This window comes from Nematostella vectensis, chromosome 5 (genome assembly GCF_932526225.1).
Source record: "Nematostella vectensis chromosome 5, jaNemVect1.1, whole genome shotgun sequence".
NCBI classification, from domain to species: Eukaryota; Metazoa; Cnidaria; class Anthozoa; order Actiniaria; family Edwardsiidae; genus Nematostella; species Nematostella vectensis.
The window spans coordinates 3896293-3918616 of record NC_064038.1 but is presented as its reverse complement, the minus strand read 5'-3'; the positions used below and the strand labels follow the sequence as shown (position 1 = coordinate 3918616).

Genomic DNA, 22324 nt, shown 5'->3' with positions numbered 1-22324 from the left:
AGACTTAAAACAAATATCAATCGCATTATGGAGCTCATGGAAGCGCACTGCGTTGGAGAAACGAATGAGATCTATGAAAGGTATTTGTTTAACCGAAGAAACCAGGAAAATGGTGAGTCAGTAGAAAGCTTTATCGCTGCACTTAGATCACTTGCTAAAACTTGTAATTACGGCGAATTGCAAGATGGAATGATTAGGGACAGAATCGTAGTCGGAATAGCCGACAACAGTATTAGGAAGAAATTGCTGACGGAAGCTAAACTCACCTTAGCAAAGTGTGTTGACATATGCCGTGCAAATGAAGCTACTGCTAAAAGGCTAAAGGAAATGTCCCAGCAATCCGGCGAAATAAGCGCTATTACCACAGGCCCCCCGCGCAGAAAAACGGTCAAAAGGGGGTAGAAGGCAGGAACCCAGAAAACCGCCACATACAGATAGCAGCAAATCAAATCCCCACCCCAAATGTAAATTCTGCCATAGATTACACCCTAGAGCTAAAGAAAAACATGTGATACATGTGGAGAACTTAATCACTTCTCAGTAGCATGTAAGGCTCTAAAAGCAAGCAAGAAGGGTAAGAACCAATACACAATCTTGATTATGAAAGTTACAGTGACTATGGTGCATTATTTACTGTGGAGTCTGTGGACATACTGAACACAAATCCACTTAGCCCTAAGAAAATTTATGCACACATGCGCCTTCGTGATGAGCTAATCAAGTTCCAATTAGATTGTGGAGCCACAGTCAATATCTTGCCAGAAGATTTGTATAAGAAAGTTTTCAATGACCCAAAATTGAAACGCTTACAGAAAAGCAGCGCAACACTAGTCATGTTTAACAAGTCAGAGCTAAAACCGCTAGTTGTCGTCAACATAGAAACCCTTAACCCAAGGAATAATGATCTACTGCTGACGAAGTTTGCAATAGTCCCTAGAGGCTACACCCCACTGCTAGGTGCACAGTCCGTGCAGAATTTCAAGCTAATGACAGTGAACAGTGAGAACATTATGTCTTTGTCAGACTCAAGCCCAACCTCAGACCCAGTTAGTGAATTTCCGGATGTGTTTACAGGGGAGGGTAAACTAGATCAAAAGCTACTCCTAGAGCTCGATGCAACTGTCCCCCCTGTAATCCTCCCAGTCAGGAAGGTGCCCCTGGCTGTACGAGAACCACTCAAGAACGAAATTGATCGGTTAGTGGGGTTAGGAGTCCTTCAGTCGGTAGATGTTCCCACAGAATGGGTATCCTCAATGGTTGTTGTCAAGAAGCCTAATGAAAAGATAAGACTCTGCATAGATCCGAAGCCCCTCAACAAAGCGTTTAAGAGGAATAGATACCCTCTACCAGTGATTGATGACTTACTTCCGCAGCTTACTAATGCCAAAATGTTCAGTGTTGTAGATGCGAAGAACGGATTCTGGCATATACAACTGGATGACGAGAGTAGTTTCCTGACTACATTTGGCACCCCATGGGGAAGGTACAGGTGGACGAGGATGCCGTTCGGTATCGCCCCAGCCCCCGAAGAGTTCCAGAGGAGATTGGAACAAGCGCTAGAAGGCCTGGAGGGTGTCAAACCAATCTTCGATGACATCCTTATCTTCGGAAAAGGTGACTCCAAAGAAGAAGCCATCAGAGATCATGATGCCAAGTTGAGATCCCTCCTCGAGCGCTGTCGCCAAAAGGGTATCAAACTCAACAAGGAGAAGCTGAAGCTGCCTTGTGCTGAAGTCAAGTTCATGGGTCACGTGGTATCGACAGACGGGTTGAAGCCAGACCCCGACAAGTTACAGGGTATTGAAGAAATGCCTACACCAACAAACAAGCAAGATATCAAGAGGTTGCTTGGTATGGCAAATTACCTCCAGAAGTTTGCACCGAATCTCTCAGAAGCAGCTGCACCGATGCGCGAAGAGAACCAGTTCCACTGGGACGAGCAAGTACAAGGACAAAGCTTCAAGAATGTGAAGAAGATTGTTTCACAAGCACCAGTTCTGAAGTTCTTCGACCCACACGAAGAAGTCGAGCTGCATTGTGATGCATAAGAGAAAGGGATGGGAGCCTGTCTAATGCAGAAGGGACAGCCCATCGCATATGCGTCACGTTCTCTAACAGAAACCGAGAAGAACTATGCTCAGATTAAGAAAGAAATGCTGTCCATTGTATTTGGAGTGGAGCGCTTAAAGCATTATCTGTATGGACGGCCAATAAAAGTTGAAACGGATCACAAACCTCTTGAAAGCATTTTCAAGAAAAGCCTCATTAGTGCCCCCAAGCGCCTACAAAGAATGATGTTGCGACTACAGAAGTTTGACCTGCAAGTCAACTTTTAGAGAGAAGCTGAAATGTAGCTTGCAGACACCCTAAGCAGAGCCTTCCGAGGGCAGAAGAGGAGTGCTAGTCGAGATGATGTAGGAGATGTGATGCTACTAGGAGAGATGAGAGATACGACTGAGCGAGAAGAAGAAAGTATTGACATGATACAGTTTTTACCTGTCTCCGAAGCTACCCAAGCATCACTACGACAAGCTACAGAGCAGGACACAGCTATGAGAGAGCTGAAGTCTATAATCCGACAAGGCTGGCCAGAGGTGAAGGATGACGTTCCTGTGAGCATCAGAGATTACTACTCTTTTAGAGATGCGTTGTCACTACAAAACGGCCTGGTCTTCAAAGGAGAGAGGTTAGTGATTCCCAACAGTTCCAGAGTAGAAATGTTGGCTAAGATACATGCCAGTCACATAGGGATCCAGGGATGTCTCCGTAGGGCTAGAGAAGTCCTATACTGGCCTGGAATGAATAAAGAAGTAGAAAAGAGTATGTTGCCAAATGTGAGATTTGCAACAGTCACTTACAAGAGCAAGGCAAAGAGCCAATCATATGCCATGAAATCCCCAACCGCCCATGGGAGAAAGTAGGCATAGACCTGTTTGAACTGAATGGGAAAGACTTTATACTAACAGTTGATTACTATTCAGGCTTCTTTGAGGTTGACAGGTTGGAAGGCAAGACTGCGAAAGAAGTGATGAGGAAGATCAAACCACATGTGGCCAGACATGGTATTCCAGACCAGATTATGAGTGACAATGGCCCGCCATTCGACTCACATGAGTTTAGACAGTTAACAAACAGTTATAGAATTGAACATGTGACCAGCTCCCCAGGCTATGCCCAATCCAATGGAAAAGTAGAGAATGCAATCAAGACGGCAAAGAATCTGATGAAAAAAGCCACAGAATCAAACAAAGACCCGTACTTGGCTCTACTGGATTGGCGGAATACACCAAGCGAAACAGTTGGTTATTCACCAGTTCAAAGATTGTTCAATAGGAGAACCAAGACACTCCTACCAACTTCCAGCAGACTCTTGAAACCATCAGTGCCCAGAGATGTACGCCAGAAGCTCACGCTACAGAAGGCAAGGCAAAGCCTGAATTACAACCGTGGAGCAAAGGAGTTAGAAGAGCTGAAACAAGGAGATGTTGTGCGTCTACAACCTACAAAGACAGTGGGAAGGGCCAAGCAATGGAAGCAAGCAAGAGTTGAAGGAAAAGTTGATATTCGATCATATCAGGTACGTACTGAAGACGGATGGGTTTACCGACGAAACAGACGACACCTGCGGAAAACCAGAGAGCAGATGCAGCCACCGCAGCAAGAAGAGATAGAAATGCACTGCCCTTCCCCAAGCAGACCTGCTAAACCGGCGATGCCTACGACACACAAGCAGCAGCAGCAGCAGCAGCAGCAGCAGCAGCAGCAGCAGCAGCAGCAGCAGGAGAAACAACCTTCAGAGAAAGCCCCTGAGAATGCTGCCCAGGATGTCCCCGATGCCCCAGCGGAGCAACGCACGCGTTCAGGAAGGGTTTGTCAAACCGCCTGTACGTTTTCAATAGTTTTATTATCCAGGACAGTGACATTTTGTTAGTGTATTTTTTTTAAATTTTTGGAAGGGGAGATGTAACGATATCCGGTTTATACAACTTCCGGTGACGTCACACACCACGTGCGTAGACACGCTTGCAATGTTCGTAGACTTGTAGTTGTTGTTCTTTGAGATAAAGAATATAGTCGTCTCATATGTCTCGGTGTTCTTTCTTCGTTCTTCATCGTTCCTTCAGCTAAGAAACGATACACCATACACTTCCCCCAGTGCTTTATTCCCTTCCCTTTCCCCAGTGCTTTATTCCCTTCCCTTTCCCCAGTGCTTTATTCCCTACCCTTCCAACAGTGCTTTATTCCCTTCCCTTCCCCTAGTGCTTTATTCCCTACCCTTCCCACAGTGCTTTATTCCCTACCCTTCCTTCCCCAGTGCCTTCCATTTCTAATTTGTTTTATAAATTTGTTTTATAAAATCTGCATTGTAAAAGACGCCATAAATTAGGAATTCATTTACATTTATCACATTTAACAAGTCATTCTCCTTCTCTTGTGTTCAGCGGTGTGAGTCGTTGCCAGGAGCAGCACTTCTTGGCTCAGGAATGATGGGTGCCAAGGCCCTGGTTTAGCATCTTAAAGACCCTTGACAGTTTCCGGTATCCAGTTAACCCTATTTTATAGAGGCTGGTTAGTTATCTTCAAGGCGTTATGTTTCACTTTGCCTAGCTTCAAAAAAGCAATGATGTTTTATCCGACGAGCTTTTATTTAAGCCGCACTGTTCGCCTGTGCAGTACTGATACATGTATCATTCGGTAGCACTTTCACTTATACTGTTTATTTTTAAATGAAAAGAAGTCAGCTCTATCCGAGTGTGGGTTAATCTACCGGGAAAACTCCATTATGTACTCTGCTTGAATCAACACAAATTATATCGACCTGAAGAAATGAAACAACGTGGGTTTTTTTTATTATATAATTGACATGATATAATTTTTGCCATCCTCCTTTCCTTAGTTTTTTGTGGTGAAGGACTCAAAAAGAAGTGTTCGAAAATAGAACGAACAGAGGAAGTAATTTTTCTCGACTCCCCCAAACCCCCGTTTTCTTTCATTTTCCTTGAGAGAGTTGACAATCGCGTCCTTACTGATGACGTGTTATTTTTTTAATTTAATTTTTCAAATTCGACTTAAAGCAAGTACTGGCGTACGCTATTACTTGTTTCTTGTGATGACTTCATTGCCTCTTTGTCCTGTTTGTATTCCTTGTCAAGCTACAGTGATCTGAAAGAGCAAAAATATATATTTACCAAACAAATTTATCTAAGTTAATTCTATTAACAAGGTCAATTCTTCTGAGTAGTTCCTTTTTGTTTTTGGCAATTTTTGTTTGTCATTATTTGCCTACTCTTGTTTAGCTTCTTAGACGCTGAAGCTTTCCCATTGAAGTAGCACTTTTACTTTCTCCTTCCTTTTTTTTCATCCACTCTTTTAATTCACTAATATTAAACAGTGAATTTGTTTTTCTCAACGGATCCTTTACCAAGAACAAACACGGGGCTGAGCAGTCAATACATTTCCTGAGGAAGTTGTCAGGGAAGTATGCGTGCGCATCTTATTAAGGTTCATCTGTGGACCGTGTGGAACACCAGTGATCTCTGCACTTCCAGCGCCATGCTATCTATTCTCTCGTTAGCTGTCCTACTAATTGTACCTGCATTCGTAGCTTCAACCGCTTCCCCTGGTGAGTAAAAAATACTAGTTAATGATGATCACATAGATAAATATTCTAGGAAATACAATTTGATAAAAGAGGGTTTGCGGTGATGCGCTTTTGTCTTAAAACTGGCGCGGTTTTTCGTATTTTATTCCGCGGTATTGCGGTTTCTCTAGACTGCGCGGTCTACGGTTATTACTTATTTTGGCGGTTTTGCTTTTTTTGCGTTTTTCTGTGTGTTTTTCTATGCGGTTTTGCGGTTTTCGTACCCTCCCCTTACGTTCCCTCGTAAAACTATTATTAAAAAGATAAATAAAATATATAACTATTAATCATATATATGATTAATAGTTAAGTTTCGATGGCTAAATTTTGAAAGCTAATTTATTCATCAATGGGATCTCTAGGTTTTGAAAAATCTCTGCGTTAAAGACAAAAGACAGGATTCAATGTTAACCTGGAACGTCACATCGAAATGTCAATGGCATCAACATGTCCGCTGATCAATGTTAGGAAAAGTAACCAAGTTTGAACTTCTAGTTACCTTTCTAGGGTTTCCCCGTCCTCTTGGCGGTGCTCTACTGTCTAAGGGCTCCCCGTCCTCTCGGTTGTGCTCTACTGTCTAAGAGCTTCCCTTCCTCTCGGTTGTGCTCTACTGTCTAAGGGCTCCCCGTCCTGTCGGTTGTGCTCTACTGTCTAAGGGCTCCCCGTCCTGTCGGTTGTGCTCTACTGTCTAAGGGCTCCCCGTCCTCTCGGTTGTGCTTTACTGTCTAAGGGCTCCCCTTCCTCTCGGTTGTGCTCTACTGTCTAAGGGCTCCCCGTCCTCTCGGTTGTGCTCTACTGTCTAAGGGCTCTCCGTCCTCTCGGTTGTGCTCTACTGTCTAAGGGCTCCCCGTCCTCTCGGTTGTGCTCTACTGTCTAAGGGCTCCCCGTCCTCTCGGTTGTGCTCTACTGTCTAAGGGATCCCCGTCCTCTCGGTTGCGCTCTACTGTCTAAGGGCTCCCCGTCCTCTCGGTTGTGCTCTACTGTCTGAGGGCTCCCCGTCTTCTCGGTTGTGCTCTACTGTCTAAGGGCCCCCCGTCCTCTCGGTTGTGCTCTACTGTCTAAGGGATCCCCGTCCTCTCGGTTGTGCTCTACTGTCTAAGAGCTTCCCTTCCTCTCGGTTGTGCTCTACTGTCTAAGGGCTCCCCGTCCTGTCGGTTGTGCTCTACTGTCTAAGGGCTCCCCGTCCTCTCGGTTGTGCTTTACTGTCTAAGGGCTCCCCTTCCTCTCGGTTGTGCTCTACTGTCTAAGGGCTCCCCGTCCTCTCGGTTGTGCTCTACTGTCTAAGGGCTCTCCGTCCTCTCGGTTGTGCTCTACTGTCTAAGGGCTCCCCGTCCTGTCGGTTGTGCTCTACTGTCTAAGGGCTCCCCGTCCTCTCGGTTGTGCTCTACTGTCTAAGGGCTCCCCGTCCTCTCGGTTGTGCTCTACTGTCTAAGGGATCCCCGTCCTCTCGGTTGTGCTCTACTGTTTAAGGGCTCCCCGTCCTCTCGGTTGTGCTCTACTGTCTGAGGGCTCCCCGTCTTCTCGGTTGTGCTCTACTGTCTAAGGGCTCCCCGTCCTCTCGGTTGTGCTCTACTGTCTAAGGGCTCCCCGTCCTCTCGGTTGTGCTCTACTGTCTAAGGGATCCCCGTCCTCTCGGTTGTGCTCTACTGTTTAAGGGCTCCCCGTCCTCTCGGTTGTGCTCTACTGTCTGAGGGCTCCCCGTCCTCTCGGTTGTGCTCTACTGTCTAAGGGCTCCCCGTCCTCTCGGTTGTGCTCTACTGTCTAAGGGCTCCCCGTCCTCTCGGTTGTGCTCTACTGTCTAAGGGCTCCCCGTCCTCTCGGTTGTGCTCTACTGTTTAAGGGCTCCCCGTCCTCTCGGTTGTGCTCTACTGTCTAAGGGCTCCCCGTCCTCTCGGTTGTGCTCTACTGTCTAAGGGATCCCCGTCCTCTCGGTTGTGCTCTACTGTCTAAGGGATCCCCGTCCTCCCGGTTGTGCTCTACTGTCTAAGGGCTCCCCGTCCTCTCGGTTGTGCTCTACTGTCTAAGGGCTCCCCGTCCTCTCGGTTGTGCTCTACTGTCTAAGGGCTCCCCGTCCTCCCGGTTGTGTTCTACTGTCTAAGGGCTCCCCGTCCTCTCGGTTGTGCTCTACTGTCTAAGGGCTCCCCGTCCTCTCGGTTGTGCTCTACTGTCTAAGGGCTCCCCGTCCTCTCGGTTGTGCTCTACTGTCTAAGGGCTCCCCGTCCTCTCGGTTGTGCTCTACTGTCTAAGGGCTCCCCGTCCTCTCGGTTGTGCTCTACTGTCTAAGGGATCCCCGTCCTCTCGGTTGTGCTCTACTGTCTAAGGGCTCCCCGTCCTCTCGGTTGTGCTCTACTGTCTAAGGGATCCCCGTCCTCTCGGTTGTGCTCTACTGTCTAAGGGCCCCCCATCCTCTCGGTTGTGCTCTACTGTCTAAGGGCTCCCCGTCCTCTCGGTTGTGCTCTACTGTCTAAGGGATCCCCGTCCTCTCGGTTGTGCTCTACTGTCTAAGGGCTCCCCGTCCTCTCGGTTGTGCTCTACTGTCTAAGGGATCCCCGTCCTCTCGGTTGTGCTCTACTGTTTAAGGGCTTCGCGTCCTCTCGGTTGTGCTCTACTGTCTAAGGGATCCCCGTCCTGTCGGTTGTGCTCTACTGTCTAAGGGATCCCCGTCCTCTCGGTTGTGCTCTACTGTCTAAGGGCTCCCCGTCCTCTCGGTTGTGCTCTACTGTCTAAGGGATCCCCGTCCTCTCGGTTGTGCTCTACTGTCTAGGGTCCTCCGTCTCTCAGCGGTAATGACAGGACTAAACCCACCTCTCTTCGCCTAGAGATCATTCTAACCGATCAAAAACTTCTCTTTCCAGTGCCAAAGCACTCTCACATTGGTTGTTTCAATGACGGCACGGTGCCCTTGCTACCCGTCTACTTAGGCGACTTTAGGACCAGTGTGGATCCCGTCGCTGAGTGCGCACGCGCAACAGACGCTGCCGACTACAAGGCATTTGGGATCCAGTTTGGGGGAGACTGCTGGTCAGGAGAGCGGGCGCAAAAGGATTACAACAAATCGGGCAAGGCGACGAATTGCCATGGGGGACTGGGTGGGGATTATGCTAATGACGTCTACTTCATACAAGGTACGTGGTATTACTCGCCGATATTAACAGAGATATAAAATAGAAGGGTAGATGAAATAACACGGTTTGTAACACGGATATAAAATTGATGGATTGATAAAATAGATGGTATTCACATAACAGGTGCGTACCCAGGATTGGCTAAGGGAGGGTGCGTAGTCATAGGTATCATATGGAAAAAGCATAGTATTTGAAGATTCCTTAAAAGAAACTTTTTGGCCTACAAGGGGGGGGGAGGCGGGGTAAGGCAAGTGCGTAATGGCATGTCAAATTGCCTTTGCTAAATATAGAAATACACAAAAATATATCTTTTACTAGTAAAACCAATGCTGAATTAAAATTTTTGAAGAGTTTAGTTTAAGGTTACTAATTATTATGTATAATATATCCTTCCAAATAATTAACAGTGGGAAGCATTGTAAATATAAAACAATTGTTAATGGTTTTGATTCTTTTAATTGATTGGCCACAGACTACCAAAACAAATATAAGGAAATACATTTCCAATTTCTCCAAACATTTTCTATTCTGTTTGTCTAGTACCTTTGTGACCTCTGTGACCCTCTGGTACCCTCTGTGTGGACAATTTCATGCCACAAGACAATTAGGACTTTGGCTAGTTCTTTCATAGATTATCGTTTAAAATCTTCCCCTTTCTCCTTCTGTTTCTTTTTTTTATATATCATCCACTTCTTTTTGTGTTTCATTCTCACAGTCTTTTTCTCCTTAGCTCCCCCTACGCTCCCCGCATCGTGTGACATCAGCCTGCCAGAGTACACTAGCCCTGACTGCCAAAAGAACCGATCTATTGATCTACGCCAAATCCAATCCACATACAAACTGATTCCTTCCCGCTTTGGTCTATTCCCTGAACTGGACATGCCGGAGAACCAACTCATTATTGAATTGCATAAAGATCCTTTACAAGAAGTCTGGTTAAGGCTTTATCACGAAATGTTACTCAGAAACCAAAAACTTGCACATGGATTCCTAAACATGACGCAAGGGGAATCATTCAACTCCGTGACGGACTACAAGCGCTTGCTTCACTTCATGGCGAACGCTACAATTGACTCTACTCCAGAAGTGAGTTAGATTTTATAGTTTTCACATACAGTGTGCCATTTTCTCCTTGAACCAGTGAAAGCTTTTTAAGTTTAGAGATTTCGGGAGGAGATTTCTAACGACCAAATACGTAAACAATTACGGTATTTTACCACCGGCTTTAAACTTTATTTTATTCCGTTTTTCAATCAAGGGGAAATAGTACTGCTTTCGCTAGAGAATGATACCTTTTTTGTGTTTTGTAGCATTATCGCAAGTACTTCCGGTTCCATTACCAAAGACCCGGCAAACCTTTCAAGAAATTTACAACCTTGTGTGACTGGAGAGAAGATCGACTCTTCGCTGAACAGAGACTCGCTGGCCTAAATCCTTTGAGGCTACAGAGAGTGTCTTACTTTCGTAAGCACATCGCATACATACAAACTGTTCTACAGACGGTCACCAGGATGGCGAATGTTCCCTAAAAATATGTTTATTTTTGCCAAATTTTGAAGCATCTCGAATTCGGGATTTTAGAGATACGGAATCTAAATTTTTTCCTTTGGTCGATCTTGGATCTCGAATTTTATTATGGGCCATCTCTGCCCTTCTGCGCTTTCTCTGTCGCTCGTTTCCTTTGCTCGGATTGACCGTTACCTCTACAAATCACCTGTTGACGTTGCTGTCCCTTAAATTTTGTTTGACAAACTTCCTTTTCTTTTGGTTTAGGCAATACTGGGGTTAGGTGGAGGTCACTCTCTTGGAAACTGAACTCCACCTTCGACTGGGAAGACGCAATACAGGATGCAATGGGTACATCCATGTCACTGGCCAAGGTGAGCATTGTGGACCGATGCGTTTTCATTTTTTTATACCGGATGTGACATCATTCCCCTTTATTGTTCTTGTATACCGGATGTTACATCATACCCTCTATTGTTTGTGTTTACCGGATGTTGCATCATACCCTCTATTGTTCCTGCATACCGGATGTGTCATCATACCCTCTATTGTTCGTATATACCGGATGTTGCATCATACCCACTATTGCTCTTGTTTACCAGATATGTCATCATATCCTCTAATAATCTTATTTACCGGATGTTGCATCATACCCTTTATTGCTCTTGTATACTGGATGTTACATCATACCCTCTATTGTTCGTGTATACCGGATGTTGCATCATACCCTTTATTGCTCTTGTATACTGGATGTTACATCATACACTCTATTGTTCTTGTTAACCGGATGTTGCATCATACCCTCTATTTTTCTTGTTTACCGGATGTCGCATCATACCCACCATTGCTCTTGTTTACCGTTTATCATATCCTCCAATAATCTTATTTACCGGATGTGTCATCATAGCCTCTATTGTTCTTGTATACCGGATGTGTCATCATACCCTCTATTGTTCTTGTTTACCAGATGTGACATCGTACCCTCTATTGTTCGTGTTAACCGGATGTTACATCATACCCACTATTGTTCTTGTAAAGCGGAAATAGCTATTGTTTTCCTCAGGCCCTGTATTACGGGCACGTGTACGTTGTCCAATACCCCCTCTTGGATGGCATTCCCAAGAGCCCCGTTGACGTCCCTGACGCTATGCCCCCCCTGATCGGCAGGGTCGTCATGGAAGCCGTCTCCCCCATAGCCATTTTCGTGTCCAAGCCCTCTCGGCGAAGAGCCAAGCCTAACATGCTAGTGCCTGTGGCCATACAGATGGGACATACCACAGGTATACCAGCAACAGTAGAGAGGAAAAAACCCAGGGATACCAGTAAGAGTAGACAGGGAATACCACAGGGATACCATTAACAGTCGACAGGCATAGGATACCAGTAACGGTAGATAAGACAAATCAAAGTTATACCAGTTTAATGGAATATATGACAGATATACCAGTAACAAAAGATGAAATATATGACAGGTATACAAATAATAAGAGATCATTCCCATTCGTAGGTTCTCCCGTGTATACCCCGGATGACGGCGACAAATGGCTTTTGGCCAAACAGACGGTCCAAGTGGCGGACTTCGCGTATCTTGGGCTACTGGAACACTTACTGAAGGTATAATAACTAGCCTAGAGCGTGGGTAGAATGGCGAAACGAAGACATAGAGAATTAAAGCAGCATGTGTAGAATAGAGAGAAAAATTCGTTATTTATAGTGGTAGTTCCTCCATGTGCTGCTAACAACCTGTTTCGAATTAATTTGTTTTCCTTGTTTCTCTAGCTACATATGCTGATGGAGCCAATCTGTGTTTGCGTCAAACGCCATCTCCACCCTCTCCACCCCCTCCACCAAATTCTCAAGTTTCACTGTCGCGGGGTCGTTGGAACGAATAAGTTCGGCGGCCATCTGCTTCTGCACCCTTTTAACGGGACGATTCAAAAGCTGATGGCGATAGGCCTGAAGGGAGGCCTGGAACTGATGAAAAGAGGGCACAAAGAGTTTCACTGGGATCACATAGACTTCAATAAGGATCTCGAGGTACATCGAGCATGTTTACTATTAAAACGTTTATCAATTAGGACCACATAACCACATTAAAAATTGTCGTTTCTGGTCGCCGCCCGCGTCCAGAATTTGTACCGCATGCAACCTCTTTATTTATTTATTTATTTATTTATTTATTTATTTATTTATTTATTTATTTATTTATTTATTTATTTATTTATTTATTTATTTATTTATTTATTTATTTATTTATTTTTTTTAGTTCTGCATAAAAAGACATCCGATCTCACAAATATTTACAATTGAGCTTGTAAAACCCTTTCACTGCACTAAAAAGTATATCGCAATAAGGCCAGATTGAATTAATCATTTTTCTCCATGCAAATAAAACACGTTATTTCCCTAGGGATATGTGTCTCAACCTTTAAACATGAATTCGTGGTTTTGTTTGTTTACTCCATAATATAGCTTCAAAGCCTGATTTTAAGATAACAAAAAAGAAAAAAAAACGCCCACCGTTTACTCCTGAAGAAAATTGTTACCATCAACAAATTATTTATTCTTTATGTTATTGGTTTTCATATATACATCTCAATCGATCTCAAACACTGTTTGAGATACGTGGTATAACTCGCCGATATAAAATAGAAGGGTAGATGAAATAACACGGTTTGTAACACGGATATAAAATAGAAGGGTAGATGAAATAACACGGTTTTTAACACGGATAAAATATCATGATGAGATTTGTAATAAGTTCATAATGCGATGATCATTTCTTTTTAATGCATTGATTTATGTGATTTAGCTTGTAAAGTACCAAAATACTACTGTACACACATCCAGTGGTTAAAACTATGTTTATTGGAATTTTTGTTAAAGTGTATAATGAACATGTTGTCTTATATCAAGAGGCGCGGAGTGCTGAGTAAGTCCAGGCTCCCGTACTACCCCTACAGGGACGACGGCCAGCTTATCCACAGGGCCGTACAGGCCATGGCTGGCGAATACGTAGATATGTAAGTATTGACGTTATTTTTTAGTCGTTTCAGTATTTGTTTTCTTAGTTGACCTTTGTAATCTCAACCACATACACACGTGCATAACGATGACACCTCTGCTATAGGATAGTCCCTCGCAAGAGACCAAAAGCGTCCAGATAGACTTATTTTTCAAACTGAATCTTAGCGAGCAGGTGCGTGGCGTAACCGACCAAGACAAGGCTAGGATCCTGGTTATAGCCTGCCAATAAATGTGCGGGTACCTAAGGTTCCTTTGTGTTACACAGTTCGCTAGATAGCGGTGCTGGGGCCGAAATCTCCAGCCTAGCCGTAAAGCTTTATGCTGCCATACGGTGTTTCAGCGCACTTCTGGAAGTATGGCCTATTTTTTTTCTTTTTTAGTTCAATGCTGCCCGATCCTCGATCAAATGTTCTTTATTTAGTATAAAAATATTACTTTACACTTTTCGTTTATTCTTTATTTCTCATTTTTATTTAACCACAAATTGGATTGATTTTAAATTTGTTTGAACGCTGACTTGTTCGGTCCTTAGAACAACCCTCTTTGGATTTCCTGTGGATTGCAGTTTAATTCGTTTGTGGCAATTGATACTAAGATTCAATTTTAATCAAAAGTTTTCAAATCTGGTTGACCCTTATCTTTCAGTAAGTTGATTTATTGTACCATCGAGAAAGTCGCAGCTCTCGAGTATTGGGGGTGACAGTGTGTTTTTTATTATGATTATTTTTTTTATAAACGTGCGTTTTACATGTACCTAGATATGTATCAAGCGTTCGTATAAATCAATTGCTAGATGAAAGAAATTTTTTACCGGTCACCCAGGTCCCCCCTTCCCCTCGAAACCACGGTCCCTCAAAATTGTAATATGGAAAAAAAATATATTTCCTGTATTGCAAATTGTATATTATATATTAGATACTACAAACACAATGCGGATGTTGAGGCAGACTACGAACTTCAAAACTTCGCAAATCAAGTATCTGCAGATGGCGCTAAAGAACCAGACGGGGGTACAGCAAGGGTAAAAAGCTCTGACTTTCCAGCCCCAAGCATCCGTTATATAAACCCTTCACCCTCTCCCAACCGCTTCCTACAGCCACTATTCAACCATCTACCTCTCCCAACCGCTTCCTCCAGCCCCTACCTCAACCCTCTCCCCCAACCGCCCGCTCCAGCCTCTACCTCAACCCTCTCCCCCAACCGCCCCCTCCAGCCTCTACCTCAACCCTCTCCCCCAACCGCCCCCTCCAGCCTCTACCTCAACCCTCTCCCCCAACCGCCCCCTCCAGCCCCTACCTCAACCCTCTCCCCCAACCGCCCCCTCCAGCCCGTACCTCAACCCTCTCCCCCAACCGACCCCTCCAGCCCCTACTTAAACCCTCTCCCCCAACCGCTCCCTCCAGCCTCTACCTACACCTTCTCCTCCCACCCTCTCCTTCCACCTTCTCCCCCACCCTTTTCTCTCTACCCTCACCCTCCACCTTCTCCCTACAACCCCTCTCTGAACCCTCTCCCTCCACCCTCTTCCAGCACTCTTTTCCTCTATTCTCTCCCTCGGACCTCTCCTTCTAGCCTCTCCATACGCTCTTCACCCTTTCCCGTTACACCACCCCCCCCCCCCAACCCTAACGTCGCACCTTTACAATAATTCTGACGATCACTTTTTTTTCTCTTAGATCAAAGGCTTCCCTCCACGCGTAACGTCCCTTTGCGTTCTGAAGAAGATCATAACGAGGTTGGTCTGGGCTACGAGCGCTGCCCACAGCGTCGCCAACTACCCGTTCAACTACTACGGCCTGTACACACCCAGTATGCCGACCAAGCTGTACCACGACCCCAAACAAACGCCGGGGCAGTTTGACATCTACAACCTACCTAACAAGTTCACTTCAGTGGTAAGAAAATTCACTTTGCACACTACTTCCAACAACTCTTTGCGACGCGCGCATGAAACCGAGGTCAGGTGGCAAAGAGTTGTATAAACAAAAAACAAAATGGCGTCGGGCAAGTCAGATGGCCATGCTCACGTCGGAAAGAGTTGTGTCTTCTATTATTATTCAATAATGTCTTCTATTGTTTGAAAATAAACATTTGACAAAAGTCAAACAACAAGCAAACAGTGAATCTTTTGATGACTGTATGGAGTAAACAGCTGTTTTCGTGAATAGAAAAGAGATATCTATTGCTTTGCGAACGTTTGCACTTCCCTTTCTTGAAAAAGATCATTGATAATTTCATTCTGCACGACATTTGAATACATTTTGGAAGAGGTGTATATACTGGTTCCGCCTTTGGCCGTGCCTAACCTGTACACTATCATTACCGCCAGGTCCAGTCAGCTCTGGGGATGAACCTCGCTTCCATGTTCTACGACACGCTGTTTGACTACGGCAAGGAGCTTAATGATGCCAGAGCACGTAGCGTGGTTACAAAGCACAGTGCTGACCTAAACGGCTGGATCCTGAAGACGATTGAGAAACGAAACCGGAAAAGATACGAACAAAATCATCTATCCTATCCCTACTTAGTACCCGGATGGATCGCGAACAGCATCCACACTTAGTAGGATTTGAAGTATCATCTACTTTTGAAATCTACAATCTGATAGACATGTTTTATCTTGGTGTGAATAGATATACTCTATGAATAAAGAGAGAGAGTTTAAAAGGGTATTGTTTTCTAATAGCATTGTCCTGGTTATTGGCTTGGAGAACTAGCGATCCGTCTTTGATGAGGGTATTCTTTAAATTTAAAAATTTGCTCTGTCTAGAAAAAAAAAATGATTTCACAATATTTTTTTATGTGTTTCCACTCCGCTTGAGTACGTGTACCTCAGATAAAACTATTTTGCTCTTTTACAACAGCAAATCCACGAAACTAAAATTAACATAATATCCCAAATATTGTTTTTCGAGTTGCGTGGCTTCTTCTCAGACGCAAATGTGTAACATACGATTAATAGAGCCGTAAAGCTTTTCGTCGTCAAAAGTACGTTCTCCTTATGCTTTCATAAGAATGCGGGCCAATAATCCCAAAATTATCTTTTTTGCGGCCTTCATGTAGAGTTAGATCTTAGTTGTTGTCGTCACCGAAATGGACTGCGACCGTGATCTGGCCTTTAGAATATTACGTCCCGCATTTTGTAACTCTCCAACGCGCCAGAACATTATGGCGGGGTTAAAACAAGAATTACAATAAGCTATCACGCCACAGAGTGCCTCCGCTGACCAGATGCTTGCAGTCTCTGTCCCAAATGAAGCAACTGCTGACGTCAGCATGAATGGCGTATAACAAAACAAGAAGATGACAAACATCCAAATCATGGTGTGAGTGTACTTCCGGTAACGTGCCGTGTTCGCTTGAACCTGAGAGGTGGGACCGCTGGCCGACTTAATCGCTGCCTTCTGCTGTCTTATTGTGTATAAGGCTTTTGTGTAGCATGCTGTCGTCATAGCAACACAAGAGCCAATTGTAATCGCCGTTAGAAGAAAACAAACGGATCGACTGATGAAATACTGGGATGAAGTCACCATCACCATGAATAACCACATGATCACAATTACACAGAGCACTCGTCGTCCTGTAACCTTCATTGGGTATTCGATACCCGACGTCACGAGTAAATATCGATCGATTGAGATAGCTGTTATTGTTAGAAATAAGACACCCGTTAAAACACTTCCAATGTTATAGATTATAACAGCATTTCTGCAATAAAGATCGAAGTTGTCCGTTAGTTCTCCCACTTTTTTGGCGATATATCCAGGTTGTACGATCAAGCCAAGAAGCAGATCCGACGCTGACAGGCTGTAAAGGAGCAGAGTCGACGGCTTCCGAAGAACAGGCGAACTAGACATGGCTCGCATCAGGAGCACGTTCAAGATAATGGCGGGAAACATCGTGATGCAGTTGATAACCGCTGCCGCTATGTACGCGTCTCGAGCCAGCAGAATACGCTGATGATCGTACACTAAAAAGAAGCATCTTCTTGTTGAAGAATGATTACTTGCCGTTGCCTCCATAGCGGGCGGCATGGCGATGTGTAAATTTTGAACCACCCATAAAGAACAAACGATATGTAATTTTAAGCATTAGCATTTCATGGTAAGGTATAGAAGAATAGCTATTGTTGAAGGGATTAAATGATCAGTTCAGTTTTGCGACTTGTAATTGGCTGGTGAGGCTGAGTGAGGCTCCCCTGAGACTTGCATTTAACAGGAATATTGCTGTGAACACCCCATTACTAATTGCTTCTATTTGTCATTCCAAGAGAATGGACAAACAGAAACGGATCCAGGAAAAAATTTTGACGTTTCTACGAAGTAAAAAACGTAGGACATTATTGCCTCAATTAAAAAAATGAAAACAGGGATCTTATACTTTGTAAATGTTTCTTCTCCTATTGCCTCTTTGTTGCCTTAGCTTTCGTTAACACTTATCAAGATCTCAGTCTCGGAAGCTGTGAGCCACACAAATAAATGCTTGTTTGCTTGTGTAATCACCAGTTGTTTGAATACTTCGCATCACAAAAGACCTGCTCACTGCATGTTCTGCCTAATTTCATGCTATTGTCTCGGACTTTCCTATATAAAAACTATTAAAATATATGCACGAAACATCAGCAAACACAGCTGAGCTAGAGTTCGGTTGAGAGTAGTAATAAATAAAAAAATAAATAGATTTCATCATTTGTGATACACCTATTTCGAATAACGGTTGCACTAAAAATCCGTGTGTCGTAACCCTCAGTGCTCCATGGGTAGCGTATAAATAAACGAATCCTTGGCAAGGATTCGTCCATTTATACACTACCCATGGAGCACTGCGGGTTTATGCGAAAGCCCCTGCGAATGTTCACAGCAAACAATGCTAAGCCTGGATTTGTTTTTATTTACGCTTATTTGCTTATTTATTTGATACCCAAGAAGCACATGGATTCTCCGAGTGGAACCTTATTTGAAATAGGTTATATACTGCATTACCATTGCTCTAAAATAATCAAGTTCTTGCAATGATCAATTGGCTGACCCTATCTCGATGTCAAAGCGAACACTACATTCTAAGGAGGTCGTTGAAAACCTCTCAAGAGATCTTGGCTTAATCCTACATGATGATAGTCGTGGCGTCAAGAATTTAAAAAACGAATTCCTTGAAGAGAAAAGTTTGGATTGTGTATTTTTCTACACAAGCTGCGACGTTTCGTCTGAGCTGACACTGGCCGATTGAATCGCGCTTCAAGTCGTGGACATTTGCCTGACTCAATATCACATTCTCATAAAACATAAGCAAATATTATTTTCCAATCCAAGTTCGTATAAATATTTCATAAATCGATGGAAGAGTATAAGCCGTACTCATTACGACAACCACATTCACTGTTGATTTTTGTTATGGAGCATAGAAAATTGATTTACTAGCGGTGGTAGCATTATCAATGGTAATAAAAATGTTGTTAACCTAATTTTGTGTCTTTTGAGACAGTAACTACTATATTTGACCAATTTTAAGGCAGGGGAAATCCCCACAGAGAAAATCACAAATTATTACGCAACGTGACTTGCGTTAGCTGCCAAAACATTAAATAACCTTGAGACAACACTATAGCCCTTTTGACGCAAACTCATTATTTTGCGTTCACAGGAAATTAATTAGAAATAATTATAAAAAACACCGAATGTAGGGAATATGGATCAATTGGCATCGCTGAGCTCATTTGTGACCTTTTTGTGGTAAATAGATTAGTTCCTCAATAATAAACACTTCTCGGTCTGGAGAGTGCCATTCACCATTTCCTAGGGCCCCATCTACCATTCGCCGTTTGCACTGGCAAATTTTCTTATAATGGTCTACACGTGTAAACAAACAAACTAGTTAAACAAATATTACACAGGCATGCCAACCGTTACTTCAAACGATAAGTTCATGTGCAATTAGGATAAGCGGATTTAGATCAAAGATAAACATTCTACCAATTTACGAACTGAAACTCTGCTGGGTGTAATTTCAATCTGACGTTTTTCATACAAGAAATCGTTTGCTTTTCACTGTTTTAACAAGGTTTCTCTGTGATAAAAATGCGTTGAGTTTTCTATTTTTCGAGGGTGTCAAATTGTCATGTTGCTTGGCCTTTACTGCAAAGTTCAAATCAACTTCCACTGTCTACATATTGCAACCCTGTTTTTTCTATCAACAATGAATGTCTCACGGCTTGGTGATTCAATTAAGCGCTTTCTTGGCCTTATGGCCTGTTGTAGAACTTTCGCCTGAAGGAATGCTTTAAAACACCTTGCTGAGGAGTTGCAATGGTAAGTACAGTAATTACTTGTCTCAACAGAAAGTGTTACGGATTCCTGCATTTTAAAAACACTCGTACACTTTATGCTTTTCACCAGCCGACGAATACGTGTCCACTCCCGGGAAGAGTAAATGAGATAAAGCCAGATTGTCAGCGGTAAGGCCGGATTACTCTTGCGATTTCCGATGCAATCCTTTTCGCATCTGTCGCGGTGAGTATTGTCGCAGCGCGATACCGTACCGGTTTCGGTGCGATATCTCTGCGACAAAAATCACCGAGCTGCATCACGCATACATTGGAGTAGAAGCGCGCGTGTAACATCGCCACGACAGCAGCGAAAAAAATCGCAAGTTTAAACCGGCCTTTATATAGAAGGATCTCAGCTGACAGTAAGGGCCCCCGAATGGTCTTTTCCGAGCACTTGCGAGCTTGCGAGCACCCCTTTTTTATGTGAGACTGAGCATTTTTAGGCGAAAAAAATTGCGAGAGCATGCGAGCATGGCGGAAAAAAATGCGCGAGCATGTGAGCACGGCGCAAAAAATTGCGCTAGCGTGCGAGCATTAGCCGAAAACTGCGAGCACATCGAAATTCGGGTGACCATTCAGGGGCCTACACGGACAACTGTGCACAATACTATGTACACCCTAATGTAAACAAAGAGAAAGAGACCACTTGAGTCGCTTCCGTTATCGCAGAGTCTAACTGTGTTTATCTTTCTTTCATCACTTGAGTCCATAAAACTTTACGTCACTAGTATTGAATGACATTGCAATCTTTGTAGAAATGCCTGTATTCAAGACAAAGTGCCCGTTGACAAGTTACCGCAAGTTAGCACTAGAAATTCAAGCATTTTTGGCTTGGCTGAGCGTTGAGGGAAACAATCCATCACTTCAATGTGTAATAACGAAATAAAGTCAAAATGTCTAGGCCCTCCGGTGAACTGACATTCAGACTTTGCAGAGTTACAATCTTTATACTGCATTACGGTCTGACAGACATATCAAACGTATTAAAAAGGAGGCAAAATAAAGGACTAATCTTGTTTTCTTTTTTCTTATCAAGCTTATTGTACTTCCCAACAATCTAGCAAATAGGAAATGAAAGAACAACATTGCGTTATTTTTTACAGAACGTTGTGATATTTTAAGGCGGTTTTGTTCCCAAAAGGTGAAATATCTCCCTGGGAACCACATATAACGACTGAAACCACAGGAAGTCAACGGCGAGTGAGTCGTGCTGCCTTTTAACGATCTTACATCTGTTAGCTTAGTTTTCTTCTAACATATTTGCGTGGGGCCGGGTTATTCACGAGTCCTATGGCGCAATAACACGTGAATTGAGATGAAATGCGCACCTGGTGAGCATTTGCGGAGCTTTCATCACATGTTGCTCCATGCATGGAATAACCATGCCTTATCTAGAGCCCTTTTTGTTAGAAGCTCTTACTTAAAGAAAGAAGCGAAACGTTCCCAATCGCGCGTACATATTCCCCGTGTGTATTTATGCTATTTATTATAGAGGACGTAGTGGTCTTCCTGAGCGGCGTAGAGTCTGTGACATGGCGCTGATTCTATAAGTCATCACATATTAGATTGCTTGGTGACCATCAAGTCGTGCACGATATCACGATTCACCACACACCGCGTTGGTATATAAACCGCACTAGCATCCGCCACAAAACAGTTGAACGCTCTAACGCAAGCACGCAAACTAGCTGCGCAAAGAAATCTCCAATGGCGCCGTACAGAAAGGAGTCTAAGGTTTCTGCTGATGAAGAATTTCTGATGGGAAGAGCACTTATGAATAACGACGTGGAGTCGTTTAGTTTGATGCTCAAGACAGTTGATTTTGATATAAATGAACCGTGCATGGATGGGTACTACATGCTACATCGCGCTGCTTCGGCTGGTAGCGCAACTTGTCTGAAGTATTTGATAAAAAAAGGCGCAGATGTGAATGTCACAGACATCAATGGACTTACACCGCTGGATCTGGCGGTCCTGGAAGGGGAGTTTGACTGCGCTACTTATTTGATTCGTAGCGGTGCGTGCATCAATAATATCAAGAATGGATGGAAAGTGACGAGTCCAGGAACAAAGCCTCTTCTCGCAAAGTTAGTACAGAGAAAATCAAGTACGTAAGACTAACAGAGGATGAAAGCACGTAAGGCTATGAGAAAAAACAACCACTTGAGGCTACCAGAGAAAACAACGAGCACGCCATACGGCAACCAGAGAAAATCAAATAGTGAGACAACGAAGCAAAACCGTGAGAGGTTGCTGTGTTGCTGTTAGCCGAAAATTTCAAACACGGCAAGATTGGACCTAAACTTGAAATCATTTCCGGCTAATTTCAATCGTGAGTCAGAAGCCTTGAGAAACTTGCAGTACTGAGTTAGAAGCCTTACTTGACAAACTTGCAATCGTGAGTCAGAAGCCTTGAGAAAATTGCAGTACTGAGTTAGAAGCCTTACTTGACAAACTTGCAATCGTGAGTCAGAAGCCTTGAGAAACTTGCAGTACTGAGTTAGAAGCCTTACTTGACAAACTTGCAATCGTGAGTCAGAAGCCTTGAGAAACTTGCAGTACTGAGTTAGAAGCCTTACTTGACAAACTTGCAATCGTGAGTCAGAAGCCTTGAGAAACTTGCAGTACTGAGTTAGAAGCCTTACTTGACAAACTTGCAATCGTGAGTCAGAAGCCTTGAGAAACTTGCAGTACTGAGTTAGA

General features: G+C 43.8%; 3 protein-coding genes and 1 long non-coding RNA gene across 4 annotated transcripts; 3 read left to right on the top strand and 1 right to left on the bottom strand.

The window, feature by feature from the left end:
* The first annotated feature begins 5466 nt into the window (after window positions 1-5466).
* LOC5517813 (polyunsaturated fatty acid 5-lipoxygenase) lies at window positions 5467-15969 on the top strand. Its single transcript, XM_001637766.3, has 12 exons — window positions 5467-5623; window positions 8497-8766; window positions 9497-9852; window positions 10077-10230; window positions 10540-10646; window positions 11336-11552; window positions 11780-11886; window positions 12052-12309; window positions 13189-13295; window positions 14215-14320; window positions 14976-15194; window positions 15629-15969. Exons 1-12 carry the CDS (start codon window positions 5482-5484, stop codon window positions 15860-15862), a joined length of 2277 nt encoding a protein of 758 aa, XP_001637816.3. The 5' UTR covers window positions 5467-5481; the 3' UTR covers window positions 15863-15969.
* LOC116601469 (trace amine-associated receptor 7h-like) lies at window positions 15507-17475 on the bottom strand. Its single transcript, XM_032362284.2, has one exon. The coding sequence runs from the start codon at window positions 17331-17333 to the stop codon at window positions 16365-16367; it is 969 nt and encodes a 322-aa protein (XP_032218175.2). The 5' UTR covers window positions 17334-17475; the 3' UTR covers window positions 15507-16364.
* Window positions 17476-19306: 1831 nt separating this feature from the next.
* On the top strand, window positions 19307-20625 carry LOC116601465. The gene is made up of 2 exons (XR_007308223.1): window positions 19307-19604; window positions 20377-20625. It is a non-coding gene; the product is annotated as an uncharacterized LOC116601465 (long non-coding RNA).
* Window positions 20626-21328: 703 nt separating this feature from the next.
* Window positions 21329-21736, top strand: LOC5517812 (myotrophin). Its single transcript, XM_001637765.3, has one exon. It carries the CDS (start codon window positions 21329-21331, stop codon window positions 21734-21736), a length of 408 nt encoding a protein of 135 aa, XP_001637815.3.
* Window positions 21737-22324: the final 588 nt, after the last annotated feature.